This window comes from Phasianus colchicus, chromosome Z (genome assembly GCF_987193195.1).
Source record: "Phasianus colchicus chromosome Z, bPhaCol1.hap1.1, whole genome shotgun sequence".
In the NCBI taxonomy this organism is placed as follows: domain Eukaryota; kingdom Metazoa; phylum Chordata; class Aves; order Galliformes; family Phasianidae; genus Phasianus; species Phasianus colchicus.
In genome coordinates this window covers 5011821-5036281 of record NC_143476.1, presented here as the reverse complement: position 1 = coordinate 5036281, position 24461 = coordinate 5011821, and the positions used below count along the sequence as shown (strand labels likewise).

Genomic DNA, 24461 nt, shown 5'->3' with positions numbered 1-24461 from the left:
GATTATCTCCAGCTCATCAAGTATAATTAACAGTTTTGGATAGCCACATTATTGTATAGCAATATTGTCTTCCTGCAAGGAATTTCATTGTTTTGACACGTGCCACAGGTTGTTAATAGATTGCCTGATTACCATTTATTTTTTTTATTGGCTTATGATGACCACAGAAAATTATACAGCAGCACCATAAAAACTTTAAATCCTATCCCATGTATCTGCACTCATATGAAAATCATATTGGAAAGCATTGGTGAAACTAAGATTACAAAATAAAGCAGAGGACAATTTCAGTGAAAGCCTGCAGGTTTTACAGCTCTGCCCATTTCAAACCCCTGAAGACATCCACGGGTTTCCTGCTGTGGGACACAGGCACTCACCTGCAGCTCAGCACTGCCTGCTCATGCCTGCGCACACCTTCAGGCTGGAACCAAGGAAATCCTCAGCAAAGACATCAGCACACTTTTGTTAGGATGACTTTCCTAAAGAAGCATCAAATATTTCTTCACGAGAAATACTGCAAGTCCCTTTGACACTAGCCCTTATTTTAAATGTTTAGATTTGTGCTTCATTCAGGCGTGCTGTCACTCCCAAAAAGATTTTTATTCTTTTGTTTTTCATTCTGAGGAACAGAGTGATTTCTGCCTTGTTTACTGACTGTAGGCACAGCAATACTCCTGCACCTTCAGGGAAACAGCAAATCCATCTCTTTCACACCCTACTTCTATCAAGCTCATTCACCTTACAAGCTATTTATTGCAAGCAGCTCTTCCAAAAATGGAGATTAACAGAACCTTCAACCCAGGACACCTCAGTAAGCCAGTACTTTTCATCTCCTGAAGGTGTAGGTAGACACAGAGCTGGAACATCTTTTCCAGAGCTGTGTGATGCTATCTCATCTATGTTCCTTTACTGTTGACTCAGTGTCACTTCTTATCTAACCTGGTTGCATCCCAGGATTTCTGGTGCCAAAAATAAACTGACAGCTTTCATCACTAGTTAAAAGGAAACTGCAATAGGAAAAGCAATTTTTCTGATTTCTCTGTTGATCAGAGATGCTTCCTGCAAGCCTGATGCGGTAGAAACAATATCAGCTTTAGAATGACAGTCATGACAGCAGCATTTTGCAGAGTACTTCAGAAAGAACTGAGCACTGCCCCAAGAGCTTCAGAGCGGCAGGCTGTCACAGTGTGCCAACCAGCTCAGCTGTGAGTTGGCACTGAAGCTGCACCACAGGGAGAACAAAGCCCCCTGTGCACCCTTGGAGAGCCAAGGGTTGGAGATTCATGAACCTTGAGCTCCTTTCCAACCCGGGCCATGCTGTGATTCTGGGATTCTCACCTTTGCCTCATCTGGCAGAGGGAGGCAGCTCTTTCTCTTGTCTCCCTCTGGCTGTCAGGTCACCAGGGCCAGTGTCACACAGGGAACTGCAAACACTGTGTGTGCTGTGCCCTGCCCATGGCAGCACAGAGGCAGCTGCCAGCAGCTGATGCCCACAAGGACAGCCAGCCTGGACTTCCTTTGATTCCTTCCCTTTGGATCAGCGTCCTTCAGGAAGGCGGAACATCTCTCCAGCTGAGCAGCAGAGGACAGCAGGGCTTCGTTGTCTGGGCATGTTCTCTTCTGGCCCTCTGGCCCTCACAGACACAGGAGGAGGACACAGAGGCTGCTGTAACACAGCCAGCCCTGCCTCTCAGGTCAGCTCTCAGGCCATCCTCTCTCCCCTCAGCAGCAGCTCACTGTTCTGCACTCCTCTGGCCTGGGCTGGCAGAGGTGTGCAGCAGTTCTGCTGATCTCCCAGTGCTGGCCATGTCTGCAGTGCCTGTGTGAAAGACACAGGAAGCTGCCAGCATTGCACTGCTCTGCTGTGCCCCTGCCATCACCGAGTTTGCTGTCAGCAGCTGCTGCTACACGTCCATTCAGGCACAGGCCTTTCCTTCCTGGCCCTCTTTCCCCCCCTCTCTCCTCTGCTCTCTCTCGTGCTCCCCTTTGGCCTGGGCTGGCTGAGCAGTGCAGGCCTTGTTGTTGCTCCCTGGGCCAACTACGTCACGGTTCCCCGTGACTCTGCCAGCTGCTCTGACACAGCGACTGCGTCCTCAGTGTGGATTCCAGAATGCGACAGATGTCCAGAGAAGACTTCCAGGGCTGATTGGAACATGCTGCCATCAAGAACTGCCATGGCTCAGGCCCCCTGGGAATCTGCTCACAGCGAAAGCTGCTGTCACTCTGTGTGGGCACAGCCTTGTCTGTGTAGGCCTGCTCACACTGCAGCCCCTGTCTGCACCAGAACCGTGCCGATCCACCTTCTCTTGGCCTCCTTGCCTGCATGGAAAAGGGCAGCTTGGGCTGAAGGCCCTCAACTTTCAGATGGCCGAGTGAAGTCTCTGAGCCCTGGTGACCCACGCAGCTCTTCAGCCTGCTGACCTGCTCTGCTGGGGCTGTCTTAAAAGGCAGAGGGCACGTTATCCTAATGTCCCCACATCCATCCCTCTTAGCATACTGTAGGCCAGTTCCTAAAAGGACACCTGCACAATCTCTCTGAATGTTAATCAACATGTAGTTAGTTTTCAGTGGTGATTCGCTATGTGTTTAGTCAGAGGTGCAATGATTCTAATTGTGAGAGAAAGACATTCCCAGTTGTCATCAGGTGGAACACACTTCAGACTGGAATTGTACTTGTGGGCATCTGTTGCTGGAAAATTTAATGGCAGTAAACTGCCTAGATAATGACAGAATGAGGGTGACAATAGAATGGTACGTAATCACAGTACAATGAAAAAAGTATGCAGGGTGCAGGAAGGGAGGTGTGGACATTCTGAGTTGCAACTCTTTATTTGCTCTAGAAAGCTCTATCAGAATGGAAGACTGAAGTAAATACTTTGAGTGCTTTTTAATGTGACTGGATAAAAGATCCACGTGGCAAATTGAATAACTGAGTGGTAAAGGGACATAGATACCTCACTGTTTCATGGAACCTTTCAATTAAGCATCTGAGCACTGTGTACAGGACTTGGGAATATAAGTATTAGAGGATCATGGAATATCTGTATTTGGAAGGGACCTCGAGGATCATGTATTCCACCTCCTGGTTCCACACCGGGCCTCCTATGGGTCAAGCCCTGTGTCTGAGAGCATTGTGCAAATGCTCTTTGGCCTTTGTCAGCTCAGTGCCAAACCACTGCCCTGGGGAGCCAGTGCCAAATTCCATGTATCTAGTTCATCCTCCAGAATGATGCCAAGAACAGTTATAGAGATCGACTTACAAACAAAATTCTTGTCTTGAAGTAATGGTACACTCACCATTTAAAAAAAAAAAAAAAGAAAGAAAAAAAAAAAAAAGGAAATAATAGAGAAAAAAAAAGAAAAAAAAAAGAAAAAAGAAGAAAAAAGAAGAAAAAAAAAAATCAGAGCCACATTCTAACACTGGCATTTTACAGTATTGTCAGATTTTTGTAATTCTGTTTTGTCATATAAGATTCTCTCATCATGAAATAATGACCAAATTCTCTTTTCAGATCTAAACATACAAATGCTAAAGGCAGCAGTGCTGTTCAAGAGTACATTACCAGCTCAAACACTGCTTTGGCTGTAAAACTGAAGGTAGTAAGGAATTTTATCAAGGAGTTAGAAGAAAACATGTAAGTGTAGATTGAAAAGCAACCTGTATTGTTACTTAGAGTTTGATATAGTGTAATCCAATGCACAGTACTTGTAACGTGTGTTTTACAAAATGCTTTGCAATGTAGGCATCTATTAAGATAAATGCTGCAAGTTCTAATATGTCCATGACCTTTTCAAACTGTTCCTTACTCCTACACATCACTACGAGTAGTTCTTCTGTCAGGAAGGATCACATGAGTAATTAACCTGTGACCTTAAGTTTGGAATTAAATGCATACAGTGGAAGTAAGAGCTGTGGGTTATTTTGCTCTTTCAGTGTTGAACAGCCGAGGTGTTTTGTTTTGGAGGGTGGACAGTGATGGGACAAGTGGGGAATGGCTTTAAACTGAGACGAGTGGTGTTGAGGTTTAGGTTTGATGTGAGGAGGAAGTTTTTCAGCCAGAGGGTGGTGAGGCACTGGAACAGGTTGCCCAGGGAGGCTGTGGATGCCCCATCCCTGCAGGCATCCAAGGCCAGGCTGGATGTGGCTCTGGGCAGCCTGGGCTGCTGGTGGGCAGGTTAGAAAGCCCACAGGACTTTATTGCAGCCCTGGGTGCAGGGGGATCACTGCTCCTAGCATGCACACAGAAGAGCTGGAGCACACAGGTGATGTACATTCCACTTGTGAACATTCCTGCAATTGCAGAGAGCGTGCGCCTGTTCCAATCACTGCTGCACAGATTAAAAACTGATTGCAGATGAGCTGTTTTGGTATGGGGTTCTTGCCAACGGTCTGCAGTGGCTGTGTGATTCCTCGGGGAGTTGCTCTCCAGCCCAAAGGTCATGTCCTAAGTCGACCAGATCCCGTTTGTGTCCAGAAATGGCTGACAACAGATCAGCTGCTGGTCAAGTTTCTAACATCACACTGGCCTTGCTCCAGTGTCTGTGTCATCAGCCCCAGCACATACGGTGCACCTCTTCAAGGCTTTGCAACACTGAGACTCTGCACTTGGGCTCCAGACATCCTGCTGCACCAAGAGGTTATTCTAGCTTTGGTATCTTGCAACTTTGTATATAACTACATCACTGTAATCATAAATGTCTAGGAGCATGGAGATGGAGAAATTAATCTCCCTGTAATTCTCTGTACTGCAGCCCCGTGGTTGTCAACACCTAATGCAATATTGAAATTTCAGTTGAGAAATTGAAAGCTGCCCTTAACAAAAAAGCATCTGGATTTGTTACTGAAATCACACTGAGGATCAATAAATCCAAATGCTTCTAGCATAACCACGATTATAGGCAGTGTTTAGACAAGCTCTTACAGGAAAACCATGAACACAAGGCTAAAGAGAGACTAAGTGATGCACTCTGCAGGAATACTCATGGAAGTCTTCACAGTGCAGGAGTCTGATCTGATTACAGATGCTGTGCTTTAAGTACCCCTTATCATATCTTTTTTTTCACTGTTGTGCAGGGGTTGGACTCAGTGATCTCTGGAGGCTGGAGATGCTGTTTGCTAATGGAAGATGGAGATAGGAAAAGCAAGTCCAAGGCATGCTGTGCATAGCCACCACATGGCATCTGCCCCATTTCCCCCTGCACAAAGGAGGAGCAGCTCACAAGCTTGGCCTGGGCCAGGGAAGGGAGCAGACAAACATCTGGACCGACCCCAAACGAGCTGGTTCTGCAGGTTGGGTGTCTTCTGCTGCTTGTCTCACATCCTGCTGCTCAGCGGTAGATTTGTTCCTGCTCAGTGCTAACAGGAAACTCACACAGCATTTCTGTTTCAGCTGTGCCAACGCTTTGATCCCTTGCTGCTTGGATGGGGCGTTTGAAGAAGGATGCCTGTGCTGATGTCCAGCCAGGCTTTGGGGATGAGTCTCCACACCAGGGTCCGTCTGACAGGACTGAGGGTTGGGGATCCAGCCAGGTCGAGTCCAGCGTGCTTTGCTCTTGTTCTTAGTGCTTGTTTTTGCTCAGGAGGGCAGGAGGTGAACCTCGTGAACCAATGCCTGCAGACGGGGTTTGCAGAGAAAGAGGTCCTGCAGGCCTTGTGTGACAGCCACGGAGCTGCAGCGAGGCTGCATCAGTGTAAAACACCAGAGATCCACGGAGGTGTGAAGGGGAGCTGTGGGCTGCAGTCACGCAGGAAGGGATGTGCATGCTCGGGGTTTGGTTGTTGTGTGTGTGTTAAGTGACTGTGATACCACTGCTGGGTCAGTGTGAGTGTACGGAACAAGTGTGACAGCCTTTTTGATGGAGCCCTGTGAAAGGAGTCCTATGGACTTGAGATCCAACTATCAGCCTGTGGGCATCATCCAGGAGTTGGGGTAGGGGATGAGGCAAGGGAAGTTGGGCTAAGAAAGGGATAAAGCAGTCTGGCAGTAGTTCTGTGTTTCTCCCATCTCCTGCTTTATTTCCTTCCAGGTGAAATAGATGGGTGCTGCAACATGCCCTTGAATGTAACAAAACCCACTCTAGTGTGGATTTGACATGGGCCCAGCACTGCAAGGTACGCTGCTGGGAGGAAGCGTCCATCTGGCTGAGGGCAGGAAGGCCCTCCAGAGGGATGCACTGAGGCCAGTTGTGCGAGGCTCAACAAGAGCAAGCGCCAGGTCCTGCGCTTTGGTCATGACGACCCCGTGCCAGCTTCTCCAGGATTTGGCTGGGGTAGAATTCCAAGCAGCCCCTGATTCCAGAACGTTGGGCTGGGCTGTTGGAATCTTCTGCCCTTGTGACTGGTCTTGCCTCCCCACCCTGTCCGTCGTGGTGGAGCAGCCTGGTGGCCCTCAGTGATGTCATAAGGGCTAGAATGAGGGGAGGAGCAGTGCGTGCTGCGTCCCTTCATTGGAGCGCTGGAGCTCTGACTGAGCAGCTCGCTTGTTGCACTTGTGCACCGACTGCGTCCCTTTGTCTTCACACCGTCCTGTGCAGCACCTTGTAGGTAAGCTGAGACAGTGTGGGAGAGACGGGGGGACAGTGAGTGCTGAGAACTGCTGGCTGGCGGAGCTCATAGGATCACATTATCTCCATCAGCAGAGGGGTGGCCATGAGGGACAGGGAGGTGATCGTCCCCCCCTGCTCTGCTCTTGTGAGGCCCCAGCTGCAGTACAGTGTCCAGAAAGACAGGGAGCTGTTGGAGAGGGTCCAGAGGCGAGCCACAGAGATGATCAGGGGACTGGAGCACCTCCCCTGCAAAGACAGGCTGAGGGAGCTGGGCTTGTTCAGCCTGGAGAAATGAAGGCTGTGGGGTGACCTCATGGCAGCCTTCAGTACCTAAAGGGAGCCTAAAAAGAGGAGGGGAATCAACTCTTTGAAAGGGTAGATAACAGCAGGACAAGGGGAAACGGTTTTAAGTTGAAAACTTGAGTTTTTAAGTTGAGGGAGGGCAGACTTTGGATTTTCCGTCGTTGTCTTTGCTAAACCGTGGAAGCAAACTGACCTGCTCTTTCTCTCTCCTCTCTCCACCCTCTGCCTGCTTCCCTGCTGCAGCTTTTGCTCGTGGAAGATCAGAGCATAGTGACAAGGAACGGCTGCGGATTCGTGAGATTTCTCTCCCTCGTTCTGATCTCTTGCCAGGTACCTGCCATGGTTTGTCCCCCCACATGCTTTAGCAGCCCGTGACGCCCCGTGTTTAGTAACACAGCCTCATCCAGCTTTGATGGGACGCTGGTCACGTGTGGGTTTTCTCCACGTGCTCTGCAGCTCAGCCCTCAGAAGGATGCTGTCTGTGGTGCTGTGACCAGCTGGTCTACAGGAAACCAATCCCTTAGGCAAAGAGTCCCAGCCCCAGCTTGTGCAGAGCTGCACAGCATCACCAGGGACACCAGCAGGCGTGCTTGGGCTGTGTGAGTGTGCCCGACAGCTGTAGGGAGCACAGCAGAGATGTGAACAGAGAAAATAAAAGGGTGTTTCTTTTCAGTTCCAGCTTGTCACACCTACGCTGATGGCTGTGGCATGCAGCGAGATCAGCTGTGGGCCTGACCTGGCATGGACAGAGGTAGAGTATGAAGCTCTGACTGGTCTTTGTTCCCTGACTGCAGCCAGCAGAGTGAGCCGCAGATGTGCTCTCCTGCTTTCCAGGAGAGCTCCTCTGTGGCAAGACAGTAGTGCAAGCGTGGCAAGTTTATAAAAGTACCAGAGCCATCTCGGCTGTTGTGTTTGTCCTCTACTGACTTTTCCCTTGAAATGGCTGCAGAAACAACAATCATTCTCTGCTCTGTTTGGCCTCGCTGTTGGTTGGACTGCTCAAGAGAGCTGCTTGGTGCTTGCAATGGCACTGTTTGCACCTTGTAACTGCAGCCGTAGCTTTGGTTTCCCTCTTCACGGTCTCCTAGCATCTTAAACAGTCAGCCTTCCTGCACAAAGAGCGCAGGAAAGGAGGGGGCAAAATGGACAAGGCCACCTGTCTGCGTCAGTGCCATTGCTGATTAGTCTGGGTGGGGAGAGATGCATCTTTGCATTGCCTGGCGTGTGCCTGCTGCACACCAGGGAGAGAAACAGCCGTTATTAGACTTGCAGTTCCTTCTGAAGTGCCCACGATAAGGACCGAGTGCATTTCCTGCAGCTTTCTCTGCAGATGTGCTCCTCACCTTGAAGTCCTCCTTGTTGGTTCCCAGCTCCTCACTGTGGCCTGTGCTCTCTGTTTCAGGCTGAGAACAAGGGGAAGCCCCTGCTGGACCATGAGGTGGCACCTGTGAATGTTCCAGCTATTGCTGCTGCCCATGTCGTTAAGAGACACGTTGCCCAGGCAGCGGATGAACTCTCCTTTGAGGTAAGCAGTTCAAGGCGTTCCTTGTTGTTCAATTTTACAGTGGCAAATGCCTTCAGAGCTGCACTGGTGCAAGTGCTCTCAAGCTCGGCGATGTTGGGCAGTGCAGAAGAATGCAGTCATTTGAGCTGTGCTTTCCTCCCAGCCGTGCTGAAGCTGGGACTGACACTGCAATCTCTTGCAGGTGGGAGACATCATCTGTGTCATCGACATGCCACCAAAGGAGCTGACCCCCTGGTGGAGAGGCAAGCTCGGCTTCCAGGTAGGCACAAGCTTCAGACTGGAGAGTGCAACTTCAGTAGAGGCAGGAATCTCAGCTTAGAGCTGCTCTGCCTGCATAGGATGCCTAAAGGACATAAACAGTTTCCCTGTGTTGGTGTCAGAGGACCTTGCCCTTGGCTGCTAATGTTGAAAAATTGTTACCTTTATGCTGTGAACTATGGCCATTTTCTGCTGGATAGTCTTATGGAACGTCAGGCAAGCACGTTCCGAGGGAAATGTTATGTGGCTTTAGGTTTAACAGTTCAGATCTGAGAAGTGCTGCATGCAATAGTTGGCCTCTCTTTTCTTCTTGTTACAGGTTGGATTTTTCCCAGGGGAGTGTGTGGAACTCATTAATAAGAACATTCCTGAGGCACTCATCAATTCTGTGCCAAAGCCAGGTATGGATGTTACATTTGATGGTGTCGTGAAGCAAAAGGGAGTCTTTTTTGGGGTGGCTCAGTGTTTTATACCTCCTTTATCCATCCCACATTGTCATCTGGATTGATGATCTTTCATGCATACCATGGGGAGAAGATTTGGCCCAATCTTCCTGTGTTTATGATTGGACTTGGGGAAACTATAGAATCTTCATAGAATGGCTTGGGATGGAAGGGACCTCAGGGATCATCATGCTCCAACCCTCCTGCCTCAGGATGGTCTCCCAGCCCCCACATTTAATGTGAGACTAGATCAGGCTGCCCAGGGCCCCATCCAGCCTGGCCTTGGGCTCCTCCAGAGATGGGGAAAATCCCTTTTTGTATGTACTGGTTGGTAATGTTCTTCCCGTTCTGACGTGCTCTGTAGAATGTGCTGTGCTCGGCCTCGTCCAACGGAGCCAGACCTGAAATGACCTGGTTTCTTCCTTTTGTTGTGCAGTGCCCAAGAAACGCAGCAAGATCCTCACCTTCCTTCGTTCCTTGGTGAAGGCCCGCCCAAAGAAACCGACCGAGCGGGAGGTGGAGAAGGAAAGGGTGTTTGGCGGTGACCTGGGAGAGCATCTTCTCCACTCCGGTCGTGATGGTAAGGAGCTGCCCATTCCTGAGATCTTCCTCTGCTGGGCATCTAAAGAAGATGAAAGGGAGCTCATATCTAGCAGGGGGCAGGCTGATAGCCGTGGAGACACGTGTCATGGGAGTTGATGGCTGAAGGATCAAGTGAGGCGGATGCTCCTAAGAGACAAGCACATCTGTATTTGCTTCAGCCAAGCCTGGCTGGGCTTAGTGGATGGGATGTGAAGCACAGCCTGCAGCAGGACTTGAATCAGGAGCTCCACTGACGGCTGGCACGTGTTCTTCAGTCCCCCAGGTCCTCCAGAGCTGCGCTGAGTTCATTGAGCAGCACGGCGTGGTGCAGGGGATATACCGCCTGTCCGGCGTCGCGTCCAACATCCAGAGACTGCGGTAAGAGTGCTGCGACTGACACAGCCTGAGTGCATCTGGTGTGGCTTTGGGCTTGCCTTCCTCTCGCTCAACCGGGTTTGCGTCCCTCTCTCCAGGCAGGAATTTGAGTCGGAGCAGATTCCTGAGCTCACCGTCCGTGACATTCACAGCGTGAGCTCCCTCTGCAAGATGTACTTCAGGGAGCTCCCAAACCCTCTGCTCACCCACCAGCTGTACGGCAAGTTCTCGGTAAGCACAAGGCCACGTCTTTCATTTCCCTCTTCCTGGGCCTCTTGGCAGATGGCTGCAGCAGTGCCCCAGCTCGGAGGCCCTTTTGCTGTCAGCCCCACGAGGTTTACTCGCAGTGGTGTACTAGCCTGATTGGTGTCTCGCTCCCTTTCTGCACTACTCCAGGATGCTGTTGGTGCCGCTACAGAGGAGGAGCGGCTGCTCAGAATGCAGGACGTCATCCAGCAGCTGCCCGCTCCTCACTACAGGTCAGTGCTGCCCTCAGCCTGCTGAGCTCAGCCCTGCTGCATTGCAGAGGGCAACGATGCGGTTCCAGGCTCTGTCTCACGCCGGCAACACGATGCCTGTGTATGCTGAAGGGTTGAAGGCTCCATGGGGTTACTTTATGGGGTCAGTTCCTGGGCACGGGGGCACGCTTGGTGCAGCTGATGGCTGCGGCTGTGCTGTGCTGGGGCTTGGTGCTGCAGCGTGGCACTTAGTCAAGTGGGATCTACTTCATCATTGCTGACAGTAGCAATCATAAGAAGTAGCATGAATGGAGGTTTGCTTTCTGAATTGCAGCACGGCATGCTCGTTGGTGCTGAACGTTTGCCTCTCTTGTTTTCCAGGACACTGGAGTTCCTGATGAGACACTTGGCGTGTCTGGCTGGGAGCTCCACGGTAACAAACATGCATGCCAAGAACCTAGCCATTGTGTGGGCTCCAAACCTCTTAAGGTAAACTTCTGCTTCTGTTTCAACACTTCATCTGTTCTCCAGTTAAGAAAAGCAGTCCTCTCTTTTTCTCCATCAGATGTGCTCTTCTCCTGTAAAATCTGTGGCTGACAGAAGAGCAGGAGCCTGGGCTGTTCTCCAACCCCACGGGCACAATGTCTAGGTGACAATTGTGCTCTGTTCTTTAGATGGGACTGACGTGTCCTTGATCATCCAGGGGAATTTCTGCAGTGGCATCACTGATTGCCCACTGCGGAAGTCTCCAGAGCCTCAGCTGACAGCTTTTGGCTGCAACAATTCAGACTCGGGGAAACGGTCTTGGAGAAATGACTTCTAAAATCTGCCTTTTCTACAGATCACAGCAGAACGAGTCTGCCTGCGCCAGCGGAAGAGCTGCCTGCATGGAGCTGCAGACGCAGTCGGATGTGGTGGAATTCATCATCAACCACACCGACGTCCTCTTCGGCTCCAAATCCGGAGCAGACATTGCAGATGCAGCAGGTGAGTGTCTTCCTCCATTAGCTTGATCTTGACCTGACACCTTGACCAAATGCAGGCCTTCTCCAGGACCTTTGAGATACTCTTTTACCATCAAGGGGACAGCAGACCTCTGGACTTCCATTAGGGTATGGCATCCTGTTGCTGGATGCTGAGAATGTCCAAGCCCAAACTTCACAAGGAGGAAACCGTCATTATTATGGTTTGCACGCAGGAAAAGCTTGATGCAAGTGTGGCAGCGAAGCTTTCTCAGTTCCCTGCCCCTTTTATCTAGGGGTGAGCTCTCTTAAAGATGACCGTGTCCTTTGCCATAAACAGACCTCTGCCCACATGGTTATTTTGAGCTCCTCTTCTTCCAGTGGCTCTATCCAGTGGGATAAGCAAGCCTGAGAAAAATACAGCACCTCCCCCAGAACTGTGGTGGCTGTGCTGCTGCTTTCTGATCCTCGCTCTTACCTGTGGTTTTCCCTGACAGGGCACAATTCTCTCCCAGGGCCCAAGTCTGTGGGGGTCTCTTCTGCTGCCACAAAGCTGCTCAGCCTGGAGGAGGCACAGGCACAGAGGCGAGGCCACAGCACCTCTTCTGTGGTAACAGAGAGCAGCAGGGACATTGAAGTGGAAGAAAGCCCTGCAGCTGGGCAGGGCAAATTCCACACCGTCGTTGACTTTCCATCTGACAGGTAAAGAGGACTTTCTTTTCCAGCACCCAGCATCATTGTTTGGGTGGGTTTTTGTGTTTTCCTGCAGAAACCAGGCAGTGCTAGGAACAAGCAACTGCTGCCAAGAGCTCAGTGCTGCTCTTCCCTCACCCTGCACCACGCACGACTCACAGCATTGGCTGTTTTCTCTCTCCAGGCAAAATCCACCCAGCAAGACTGAGGAATCACCAGCTAGCAGTTGGTGTTGCTGCTTCAGCCTCAGGAAGCCATCCTCTGGCAGCAAACGCCAACTGCAGCGCAATGCCAGGCAGCCCTCAGAAACAGCAGTGGTAGTCCTGGCAGGTAAGGGTGCAAATGCAGTTTCCAAATCCCTGCTTTTCAGGAACATAGAATTCAAGCTTGCAGTGCACTTCTATCTCCTTCTAGCATTCAATCCCCTGCCTAAATCTTCACCCCTGATCAAGAACCACTGTCGTAATTCAGCTTGTGAAAGTTTGACACTAACCCCTGTGTATCCTTTCTAGGTGAATCGAGCCCTTGCCAAGCCATAAGATCCAGGGCAAGTAGCGAGGATGCTCTGTGTGCTTCCATCAGTGGAGAGCTCATAGGAAGCACAAATTGCTGCAGTTCCAATAGCAGCCTTCCATCTGACATCATTAATGGAGAGAAGGAGCTCATCGAAGTCCATGCTCTCATTACACCTGGCTCTGCTGAAGTTGCTGACCTGAGCCTCCCAGACACCATAGTCACAAGTGTGGATTTTAACCCAGAGTCTCTGCAGTGCAGCCCATCTGAAGCACAGTGTGAGTGCCCCGACAGCAGCACCTCCATGCAGGAGCAGGTCAGCATCAGTGAAGAGGAGCAGAGCCTCTTGCAGGGGGACTTTCAATCAGGCCTCCAGTCCCAGGCACCGGACAGCAGCACTGAGAGCTCTGAGCCACTCTCTCCATGACAAGACAGGATGAGTCCCATCTTCACCGTGGACCTCTCACACCCTCCTGTCCTTTATATAATAATAAAAGCACACTCGTGCTCAATCAACGCCTTGACTGCCTCCAGAGTCTTCATTCACACGGACTGGGATGAATGCAGCACACAGCAAGGCACCCCAGCTTGCAATGCTGTGGCTGTGGGGTGCGTGCAGCACAGCTCCGGGTTTGTTCCTGTTTTGTCTGGCTTTGGGATGTCTGCAGGGGGAGCTCTGCTACCATTTGGCATGGTAGCAAATAATCTCTCGCATCCTGGATGCTGCTCATGATACTCCCAAGCTTCCTGGCTGTGGCTTTGTGATGCTTTTCAGGGCCTTCTGATGCATTTTGATGCCTTGGATGTTGCTTAACACCTCCCTCCTCCCATCATGTCCTTTCCTGGCTCCCATCTACGAACTGGCCCTGCAGATCATCTCCAGACCTGTCATCAGCACACTGCGGCAGGAGAAGCTCCCCCTGGCCAACGTCAGGCAGTACTGCTTGGTCTGCAGCTCAGTGGCCATTTCCCTTTTAGGCGGCTCCTGCAGAAGAATCAAGCAGCAGAACCTTTTGCTCACCCTGCACCACACAAATGCTGCAAAAGCAGAAACAACCTGGGAATCTCTGGTTTGCAAGACTTCACAGACACTTATTGACTGTGTCTGATGGCTCCCTCCCATCCTTGATTTCCTTCTCCCCTTCTCCTCGTCGGATCCCACTGCTGAGCCATGATCAAGCTGCCCAGTGTGGCAGAGCATCGTGCAGAGCCGTGCTGGCACCTCCTCCCCTTCCTCTCCTGCAGCTCAGCCTGCAACCTGAGCAAGTTTTTTTCTGAGAAAGTGACCAGCTCTTTTCCATCCCTTTGCCCCTACAAACAGTTGTCCAGAGGATCTCGTCCAAGAATTCCTGGAACAGCCTGCAGCTGGCTCTCCTGAAGTTCAGGCTCCTGCCTTTGCTTCCTGCCAGGCCCGCATTCCTTGAGATCACAAGCTCAAGGAGGGCATGGTCACTGCAGCCCTGACCGCCTCCTGTCGTAACCCCTGGTGTGCACCATGTCCAGCAATGCTTCCCTTCTGCTTGCTGTGCCCAATGCCTGCACCACAGAGTGATTCTCACTGCACTCCAGGAGTCTGTCAGATTGCTTGCAGCCAGCCATGCTGATTTCCCAGACTGACTGGAATCCCCCATCAGGATGAGAGTCAGTGAGTGCGATGCTTCTGCTGGCTGCAGTAAGCAGCTCCCACCAACAGGCTCTCTTTCCAGGCGGCTGTAGCAGACCCTCACCTCCAGAAGCCCTGCACTGCTGCACTTCCTAATTTTACCCACAAGTTCACAACCTGGTCATGGCTCTTCTGAGTTCTTTGCACTCAACTTCTCATCATAGAGGGCAAATCCCTTGCCTTCCAGAATTCCATAGTATCAATTGTGTCTGCTAATGTCAGGATTTTTTTTCTTTCTTTTCTTTTTCCATTTTCTAGGTAGGAAAATGAATTTCTGAGCCAGGAGAAGCAGAAGTGAAAGAGTCTTCCTGGCACTGCTCAGGTTGCAGGAGTTGCCAAGTGCTCCTCAGGTAATGTGTGCTGAAGAGCTGACCTTGGTGGCAGGGGCTGTGGCTGCATTTTGTGCCTGTCATGCGGGAATCCAAGAAAGCCTATTCAGAGCAGGAGCTGCAGAGCGAGATAAACATCACGAGAAGGTAAGGCTGAGAAGCAAGGACACCTCCAGAAAGAAGAGAAAAACTGAGTCAAGTGAGCTGCGTGACGGCCGTGTGATGCTGACCATGATTGGAGGAAGAGCGCATGGCTGGGAATGACTGATGGCTCTGGTTGGATGGGTGCCTGTGTGCACAGAGGTAAGGAGTGTTTGTGGGATGTTTTGCTGGCATCTAACGGCTGTAAGGGGAAGTCAAGAGAGAAAACTTGTGAATGCATAGAAGGGATGTTAAAATCTGGAACAGACTGTTTGGATCATTCACAGCTGAGTCCAGATTGCCACACTGTCAGAACCTGGGGCCTAGGATTTTCCTTAGAGTGCCAACTGCTTATTTTAAATGATAAAAAGTAACATTGAAAAAAGCTTCCCTCCTTGCATTAGAATAAGGCATTGATATTTGATGTTTCTGTCTTTCCATTCCTTTAGCAGCCTGGGTGTTGATGCAGCTGCATGCATCTGCTGCCCTCCCCTTCTGTTTTGTGTAAAAGAACAGTAAAATATGCAATCAGTGTGAGATCTTTCTGAAGTATTTTACTTTATTTGCCCCTAGGCTGCAATGGCTGGGAAATGGCAGTGTCACCCAGGAGCCCACACGGCGACCTGATGTCTCATTGTTGGGGTCTATTGGAAACCACCACGATGACAAAAGAATGCCTGGGATTCCTCCGGCCCAAATGCCAAACCTTGCACTTGGCTGTGCTGAACCTCATGAGGTTCACCCAGGCCCACCTCTCAAGTCTGCTGAGCTCAAACAGATGTCATTTTTCTCGTGTCCTTCCATTCCGAGTCCATCTGTTCCCCAAAGCAAAAGAATTTGGAGGGAACCACCGACAGTTATGTGAGCGATTTCAGCGTCTATTTCTGATCATGGCAACAACTTCAGAGGTCACACTTAATTTACGGTGCCCCTTGTAATTCTGACCAAGGCTGCAGTTGCAGCTGACTTCCCAAGGCTGCAAGACGTGGTGGTGACACAGCCTTGTGCTTCTGCATTGGTGCTCATCCCACGTTTCCTTTCTCTGTCTCGCAGGTCAGCTCCTGCTGGAAGCAGATGGTATCCCAGTGTGAATGAAGGTCAGTGCAGGAGCAGCTGCTGATGGGAGGAAGGAAGTCCATGCTGAAGAGCTCTGAAGCATCTGCAGGTATGGTTCTGGAGGAGGCAGCAGTGATGTCGGAGGGCTCCCAGCAGGAAGCTGTCTCATCCAAATTCTTGCTGAGTGGTTGGAAGGGAGCTTTCTGCATGACAGCAGCACCAGTTGCTTGCTTCAAATGCTGCAAAGACAAGGATTAGCACGAGTTCCAGTATCTACAGTATCATCACGAATCACGATAGGATTACAATGTGTCCTCATACAAACGCAGCCATTTCTCTCTGAGTCCAAAGGCTGTCCGGAAAGCATCTTTGAGGTCTCTCACACCAAACCACTGCTGTCCGTGTGGGATCTGACTCATTAGGGTATAGGGGTTAGGAACCACAGGCTGTCTTTTGAGAACGGGTTCAGTCATTTCCTTACATCTTGCACCAGCCGATACGTGCCGTCTGCCTTCCGTGCCGACAGGATTGGGGTGTTATAAGGCCACAGACAAGGTTCCAGAAGACCATCCTTAACCACTGTCTGTGTTACAGCTTTTGACCCACTCTCCTTTCTAAGGCTATGGGATATTGTTGCTGTTTCACAGCTCCACTCCCTCCTTGGGCAGTTATTTGTAAGGGAAAATTGTGAGTCCACCCCGATTTCCTTCCCCTGCCCACAGCTTTGGATTCATTTCTTCTTCATCACAGCTGTTAACACATTCATTGACACCTGACATCTGTTTCACAGACTTGCAGCTGTAATCCTCATTTAACTGTTAAATCTCTCCCCCATAAATCGGTCCCTGCTTCAGGCACAGAGAACAATTGCCCTGCAACTATTTTATCTTTCCATTTTAGTTCTGTGGTCTCCAAGAGTGGAGCTGTCATTTCTGATCCCTCAGCCCCAGTTATGCACAACAGCCATATCCAGATACACGTCTGGTACCTCTGAACTAGCTAATGCTGTAGGATGGAATGTTGTTTCTGCACTGGCTATCAAATGTGGGATTGCTCTGAAGCAGTACAGCACCATGTGTTTTGTAATTTGCCCTTAGAAACAGTTTGAAAAAGTAGAAAGACTTTATTAGTATTAGTAAAAAGAAGTTATTTCATAACATATTTTAGAGATACAGTTGTTCAATCATGTGATCAATTCTCACTTACAGAACTGTAATAGTTACAAATTGCATGGGTTTAGTATTAAGGACCAGAAAGCATGTTGTAAGGCCATTCTGTTTGGATAGGAGAAGCTCAGCAAAAGAAAAACAGACTCCAAAGAAGCCAGGGCCTGCACACAAGGCAGAACTGAATCACTCTGTAGGCAAGTTGGGATGCAACAGGCAGGCATCAAGAGACTCCCCTCTGTCCTCCTTCCAAACTTCTCTCTATTCAGGGATGAGCAGGTGTCCAGAAATAGTGGCCAAGTGTTGATAAGCAGCTGTCAGGCGTTCAAAAATTAGCAGTATACCTGCTGAGCTAGCAACAATTGGTGTTTAGCCAGTCACACACACACACACAGAATGGCCCGGGTTGGAAGGGACCTCAAGGATCAGGAATCTCCAACTCCCTGCCACAGGCAGGGCCACGAACCTCTGTAGCACTGCACATATGCACATTGCTGGATAGAAACAGCAGTGTAGAAAAAACTGTATGCTGTGGATGCAAAGGATGAATCAGAATGGCTTACCAGCTGTCCCACAAGGAAAAGCAATCCCTTAGCTGCTGTGCCATGATCATGGCAACACCAATGCAGATGCCAGCAGCTGATGCCCACAAGGACAGCCAGCCTGGACTTATTTTCATTACATATCTTTGTCCTGATGTCCTTGTAGAACCTGGGACATTTCTCCATCTCAGCAGAAGAGGGCAGGAGGGGTCCAAGGTGAGGGCACACTCTCCTCTTTTTCTGGCACACAAAGATAAGATGATAACCAGATGTGTTTCCTTGACCATGGCAAACACCAGCTTTTCCATCCTTACAATCCTTCCTGACATCAGCAGCAACCGAAACAACATCCCACTCAACTTTGCAATGTCTGGCAGAGGTTGCAGCTCTTTCTATTGCATCCCTCTAGCTTTCAAGTCAAGAGCTCCTGTGTCACACAAGGAAAAGCAATCTTTTACCTGCTGTGCCATGCTCATGGCAGCAGCAATGCAGATGCCAGCAGCTGATGCCCACAAGGACAGCCAGCCTGGACTTATTTTCATTACATATCTCGTAATTTCCTGATGTCCTTCTAGAAGCTGGAACATTTCTCCATCTCAGCAGAAGAGGGCAGGAGGGGTCCAAGGTGAGGGCACACTCTCCTCTTTTTCTGGCACTCAAAGAGAAGATGAAAACCAGATGTGTTTCCCTGCCCATGGCAAACACCAGCCTTTCCATCCTTACAGTCCTTCCTGACATCAGCACTAATTGAAACAACATCCCACTCACCTTTGCCATGTCTGGCAGAGATTGCAGCTCTTTCTATTGCATCCCTCTAGCTTTAGAGTCAAGAGAACCTGTGTCACACAAGGAAAAGCAATCTATTACCTGCTTTGCCATGCTCATGGCAGCAGCAATGCAGATGCCAGCAGCTGATGCCCACAAGGACAGCCAGCCTGGACTTATTTTCATTACATATCTCGTAATTTCCTGATGTCCTTCTAGAAGCTGGAACATTTCTCCATCTCAGCAGCAGAGGGCAGGAGAGTTCCACAGTGAGGGCACACTCTCCTCTATTTATCTAGCACTGAAAGATTAAGACAAAATGAAAACGAGATGTGTTTCCCTGCCCTTTCCATCCTTACAGTCCTTCCTGACATCAGCAGCAACTGAAACAAAATCCCACTCACCCTTGCCATGTCTGGCAGAGGTTGCAGCTCTTTCTATTGCATCCCTCTAGCTTTCAAGTCAAGAGCTCCTGTGTCACAGAAGGAAAAGCAATCTTTTACCTGCTTTGCCATGCTCATGGCAGCAGCAATGCAGATGCCAGCAGCTGATGCCCACAAGGACAGCCAGCCTGGAATTATTTTCATTACATATCTTTGTCCTGATGTCCTTCTAGAAGCTGGAACATTTCTCCATCTCAGCAGAAGAGGGCAGGAGGGGTCCAAGGTGAGGGCACACTCTCCTCTTTTTCTGGCACTGAGAGACAAAGAGAGCATCAAAACCAGATGTGTTTCCCTGCCCATGGCAAACACCAGCCTTTCCATCCTTACAGTCCTTCCTGACATCAGAAGCAATGGAAACAACATCCCACTCACCTTTGCCATGTCTGGCAGAGGTTGCAGCTCTTTCTATTGCATCCCTCTAGCTTTCAAGTCAAGAGCTCCTGTGTCACACAAGGAAAAGCAATCTTTTACCTGCTGTGCCATGCTCAGGGCAGCAGCAATGCAGATGCCAGCTGCTGATGCCCACAAGGACAGCCAGCCTGGACTTATTTTCATTTCGTAACTTTGTCCTGATGTCCTTCTAGAAGCTGGGACATTTCTCCATCTCAGCAGAAGAGGGCAGGAGAGTTCCAAGGTGAGGGCACACTCTCCTCTATTTATCTAGCACTGAAAGATTAAGACAAAATGAAAACGAGATGTGTTTCCCTGCCCTTTCCATCCTTACAGTCCTTCCTGACATCAGCAGCAACTGAAACAAAATCCCACTCACCCTTGCCATGTCTGGCAGAGGTTGCAGCTCTTTCTATTGCATCCCTCTAGCTTTCAAGTCAAGAGCTCCTGTGTCACAGAAGGAAAAGCAATCTTTTACCTGCTTTGCCATTCTCATGGCAGCAGCAATGCAGATGCCAGCAGCTGATGCCCACAAGGACAGCCAGCCTGGACTTATTTTCATTACATATCTTTGTCCTGATGTCCTTCTAGAACCTGGGACATTTCTCCCTCTGAGCAGCAGAGGGCAGGAGAGTTCCAAGGTGCAGGCACACACTCCTCTTTTTCTGCACACAAAGAGAAAGAGAAGATGAAAACCAGATGTGTTTCCCTGCCCATGGCAAACACCAGCCTTTCCATCCTTACAGTCCTTCCTGACATCAGCAGCAATGGAAACAACATCCCACTCACCTTTGCCATGTCTGGCAGAGGTTGCAGCTCTTTCTATTACATCCCTCTAGCTGTCAAGACAAGAGCTCCTGTGTCACACAAGGAAAAGCAATCTATTACCTGCTTTGCCATGCTCATGGCAGCAGCAATGCAGATGCCAGCAGCTGATGCCCACAAGGACAGCCAGCCTGGACTTATTTTCATTACATATCTTTGTCCTGATGTCCTTCTAGAAGCTGGGACATTTCACCATCTCAGCAGAAGAGGGCAGGGGAGTTACAAGGTGAGGGCACACTCTCCCCTGTTTATCTGGCACTCAAAGTGAAAGAGAAAATGAAAACCAGATGTGTTTCCCTGCCCGTGGCAAACACCAGCCTTTCCATCCTTACAGTCCTTCCTGACATCAGCACTAATTGAAACAACATCCCACTCACCTTTGCCATGTCTGGCAGAGGTTGCAGCTCTGTCTATTGCATCCCTCTAGCTTTCAACTCAAGAGCTCCTGTGTCACACAAGGAAAAGCAACCTTTTACCTGCTTTGCCATGCTCATGGCAGCAGCAATGCAGATGCCAGCAGCTGATGCCCACAAGGACTGCCAGCCTGGACTTATTTTTATAACATATCTTTGTCCTGATGTCCTTCCAGAAGCTGGGACATTTCTCCCTCTCAGCAGCAGAGGGCAGGAGAGTTGCAAGGTGAGGGCATACTCTCCCCTGTTTATCTGGCACTCAAAGAGAAAGAGAAAATGAAAACCAGATGTGTTTTTCTGCCCATGGCAAACACCAGCCTTTCCATCCTTACAGTCCTTCCTGACATCAGCAGCAACTGAAACAACATCCCACTCAGGTTTGCCATGTCAGGCAGAGGTTGCAGCTCTGTCTATTGCATCCCTCTAGCTGTCAAGTCAAGAGCTCCTGTGTCACACAAGGAAAAGCAATCTTTTACCTGCTGTGCCACGCTCATGGCAGCAGCAATGCAGATGCCAGCAGCTGATGCCCACAACGACTGCCAGCCTGGACTTATTTTCATTACATATCTTTGTCCTGATGTCCTTCTAGAAGCTGGGACATTTCACCATCTCAGCAGAAGAGGGCAGGGGAGTTGCAAGGTGAGGGCATACTCTCCCCTGTTTATCTGGCACTCAAAGAGAAAGAGAAAATGAAAACCAGATGTGTTTCCCTGCCCGTGGCAAACACCAGCCTTTCCATCCTTACAGTCCTTCCTGACATCTGCACTAATTGAAACAACATCCCACTCACCTTTGCCATGTCTGGCAGAGGTTGCAGCTCTGTCTATTGCATCCCTCTAGCTTTCAACTCAAGAACTCCTGTGTCATACAAGGAAAAGCAACCTTTTACCTGCTTTGCCATGCTCATGGCAGCAGCAATGCAGATGCCAGCAGCTGATGCCCACAACGCCTGCCAGCCTGGACTTATTTTCATTACATATCTTTGTCCTGATGTCCTTCCAGAAGCTGGGACATTTCTCCCTCTCAGCAGCAGAGCGCAGGAGAGTTGCAAGGTGAGGGCACACTCTCCCCTGTTTATCTGGCACTCAAAGAGAAAGAGAAAATGAAAACCAGATGTGTTTCCCTGCCCATGGCAAACACCAGCCTTTCCATCCTTACAGTCCTTCCTGACATCAGCACAAATTGAAAATACATCCCACTCACCTTTGCCATGTCTGGCAGAGGTTGCAGCTCTGTCTATTGCATCCCTCTAGCTTTCAACTCAAGAGCTCCTGTGTCACACAAGGAAAAGCAACCTTTTACCTGCTTTGCCATGCTCATGGCAGCAGCAATGCAGATGCCAGCAGCTGATGCCCACAACGCCTGTCAGAGTGTACTTATTTTCATTACATATCTTTGTCCTGATGTCCTTCCAGAAGCTGGGACATTTCTCCCTCTCAGCAGCAGAGGGCAGGAGAGTTGCAAGGTGAGGGCACACTCTCCCCTGTTTATCTGGCACTCAAAGAGAAAGAGAAAATGAAAACCAGATGTGTTTCCCTGCCCATGGCAAACACCAGCCTTTCCATCCTTACAGTCCTTCCTGACATCAGCACTAATTGAAACAACATCCCACTCACCTTTGCCATGTCTGGCAGAGGTTGCAGCTCTGTCTATTGCATCCCTCTAGCTTTCAACTCAAGAGCTCCTGTGTCACACAAGGAAAAGCAACCTTTTACCTGCTTTGCCATGCTCATGGCAGCAGCAATGCAGATGCCAGCAGCTGATGCCCACAAGGACAGCCAGCCTGGACTTATTTTCATTACATATCTTTGTCCTGATGTCCTTCTAGAAGCTGGGACATTTCACCATCTCAGCAGAAGAGGGCAGGGGAGTTGCAAGGTGAGGGCACACTCTCCCCTGTTTATCTGGCACTCAAAGAGAAAGAGAAAATGAAAACCAGATGTGTTTCCCTGCCCGTGGCAAACACCAGCCTTTCCATCCTTACAGTCCTTCCTGACATCAGCACTAACTGAAACAACATCCCACTCACCTTTGCCATGTCTGGCAGAGCTTGCAGCTCTTTCTATTGCATCCCTCTAGCTTTCAAGTCAAGAGCTCCTGTGTCACACAAGGAAAAGCAATCTGTTACCTGCTGTGCCATGCTCATGTCAGCAGCAATGCAGATGCCAGCACCTGATGCCCACAATGACAGCCAGCCTGGACTTATTTTCATTACATACCTTTGTCCTGATGTCCTTCCAGAAGCTGGGACATTTCTCCCTCTCAGCAGCAGAGGGCAGGAGAGTTGCAAGGTGAGGGCACACTCTCCCCTGTTTATCTGGCACTCAAAGAGAAAGAGAAGATGAAAACCAGATGTGTTTACCTGCCCATGGCAAACACCAGCCTTTCCATCCTTACAGTCCTTCCTGACATCAGCACTAATTGAAACAACATCCCACTCACCTTTGCCATGTCTGGCAGAGGTTGCAGCTCTGTCTATTGCATCCCTCTAGCTGTCAAGTCAAGAGCTCCTGTGTCACACCAGGAAAAGCAATCTGTTACCTGCTTTGCCATGCTCATGGCAGCAGCAATGCAGATGCCAGCAGCTGATGCCCACAACGACTGCCAGCCTGGACTTATTTTCATTACATATCTTTGTCCTGATGTCCTTCTAGAAGCTGGGACATTTCACCATCTCAGCAGAAGAGGGCAGGGGAGTTGCAAGGTGAGGGCACACTCTCCCCTGTTTATCTGGCACTCAAAGAGAAAGAGAAAATGAAAACCAGATGTGTTTCCCTGCCCATGGCAAACACCAGCCTTTCCATCCTTACAGTCCTTCCTGACATCAGCACTAACTGAAACAACATCCCACTCACCTTTGCCATGTCTGGCAGAGCTTGCAGCTCTTTCTATTGCATCCCTCTAGCTTTCAAGTCAAGAGCTCCTGTGTCACACCAGGAAAAGCAACCTTTTACCTGCTTTGCCATGCTCATGGCAGCAGCAATGCAGATGCCAGCAGCTGATGCCCACAACGCCTGTCAGAGTGTACTTATTTTCATTACATATCTTTGTCCTGATGTCCTTCCAGAAGCTGGGACATTTCTCCCTCTCAGCAGCAGAGGGCAGGAGAGTTGCAAGGTGAGGGCACACTCTCCCCTGTTTATCTGGCACTCAAAGAGAAAGAGAAAATGAAAACCAGATGTGTTTCCCTGCCCATGGCAAACACCAGCCTTTCCATCCTTACAGTCCTTCCTGACATCAGCACTAATTGAAACAACATCCCACTCACCTTTGCCATGTCTGGCAGAGGTTGCAGCTCTGTCTATTGCATCCCTCTAGCTTTCAACTCAAGAGCTCCTGTGTCACACAAGGAAAAGCAACCTTTTACCTGCTTTGCCATGCTCATGGCAGCAGCAATGCAGATGCCAGCAGCTGATGCCCACAAGGACAGCCAGCCTGGACTTATTTTCATTACATATCTTTGTCCTGATGTCCTTCTAGAAGCTGGGACATTTCACCATCTCAGCAGAAGAGGGCAGGGGAGTTGCAAGGTGAGGGCACACTCTCCCCTGTTTATCTGGCACTCAAAGAGAAAGAGAAGATGAAAACCAGATGTGTTTACCTGCCCGTGGCAAACACCAGCCTTTCCATCCTTACAGTCCTTCCTGACATCAGCACTAACTGAAACAACATCCCACTCACCTTTGCCATGTCTGGCAGAGCTTGCAGCTCTTTCTATTGCATCCCTCTAGCTTTCAAGTCAAGAGCTCCTGTGTCACACAAGGAAAAGCAATCTGTTACCTGCTGTGCCATGCTCATGTCAGCAGCAATGCAGATGCCAGCAGCTGATGCCCACAAGGACAGCCAGCCTGGACTTATTTTCATTACATACCTTTGTCCTGATGTCCTTCCAGAAGCTGGGACATTTCTCCCTCTCAGCAGCAGAGGGCAGGAGAGTTGCAAGGTGACGGCACACTCTCCTCAGTTTATCTGGCACTCAAAGAGAAAGAGAAGATGAAAACCAGATGTGTTTACCTGCCCATGGCAAACACCAGCCTTTCCATCCTTACAGTCCTTCCTGACATCAGCAC

General features: G+C 49.7%; 1 protein-coding gene and 1 long non-coding RNA gene across 2 annotated transcripts; both read left to right on the top strand.

Moving 5' to 3' along the window:
- Positions 1-5092: 5092 nt before the first annotated feature.
- LOC149912286 (uncharacterized) lies at positions 5093-7173 on the top strand. Its single transcript, XR_016462011.1, has 3 exons — positions 5093-5290; positions 5391-6544; positions 7093-7173. It is a non-coding gene; the product is annotated as an uncharacterized LOC149912286 (long non-coding RNA).
- Positions 7174-8554: 1381 nt separating this feature from the next.
- LOC149912285 (rho GTPase-activating protein 32-like) lies at positions 8555-9701 on the top strand. Its single transcript, XM_090130754.1, has 4 exons — positions 8555-8633; positions 8952-9033; positions 9512-9646; positions 9679-9701. Exons 1-4 carry the CDS (start codon positions 8583-8585, stop codon positions 9699-9701), a joined length of 291 nt encoding a protein of 96 aa, XP_089986880.1. The 5' UTR covers positions 8555-8582.
- The last annotated feature ends 14760 nt before the right edge of the window (positions 9702-24461 follow it).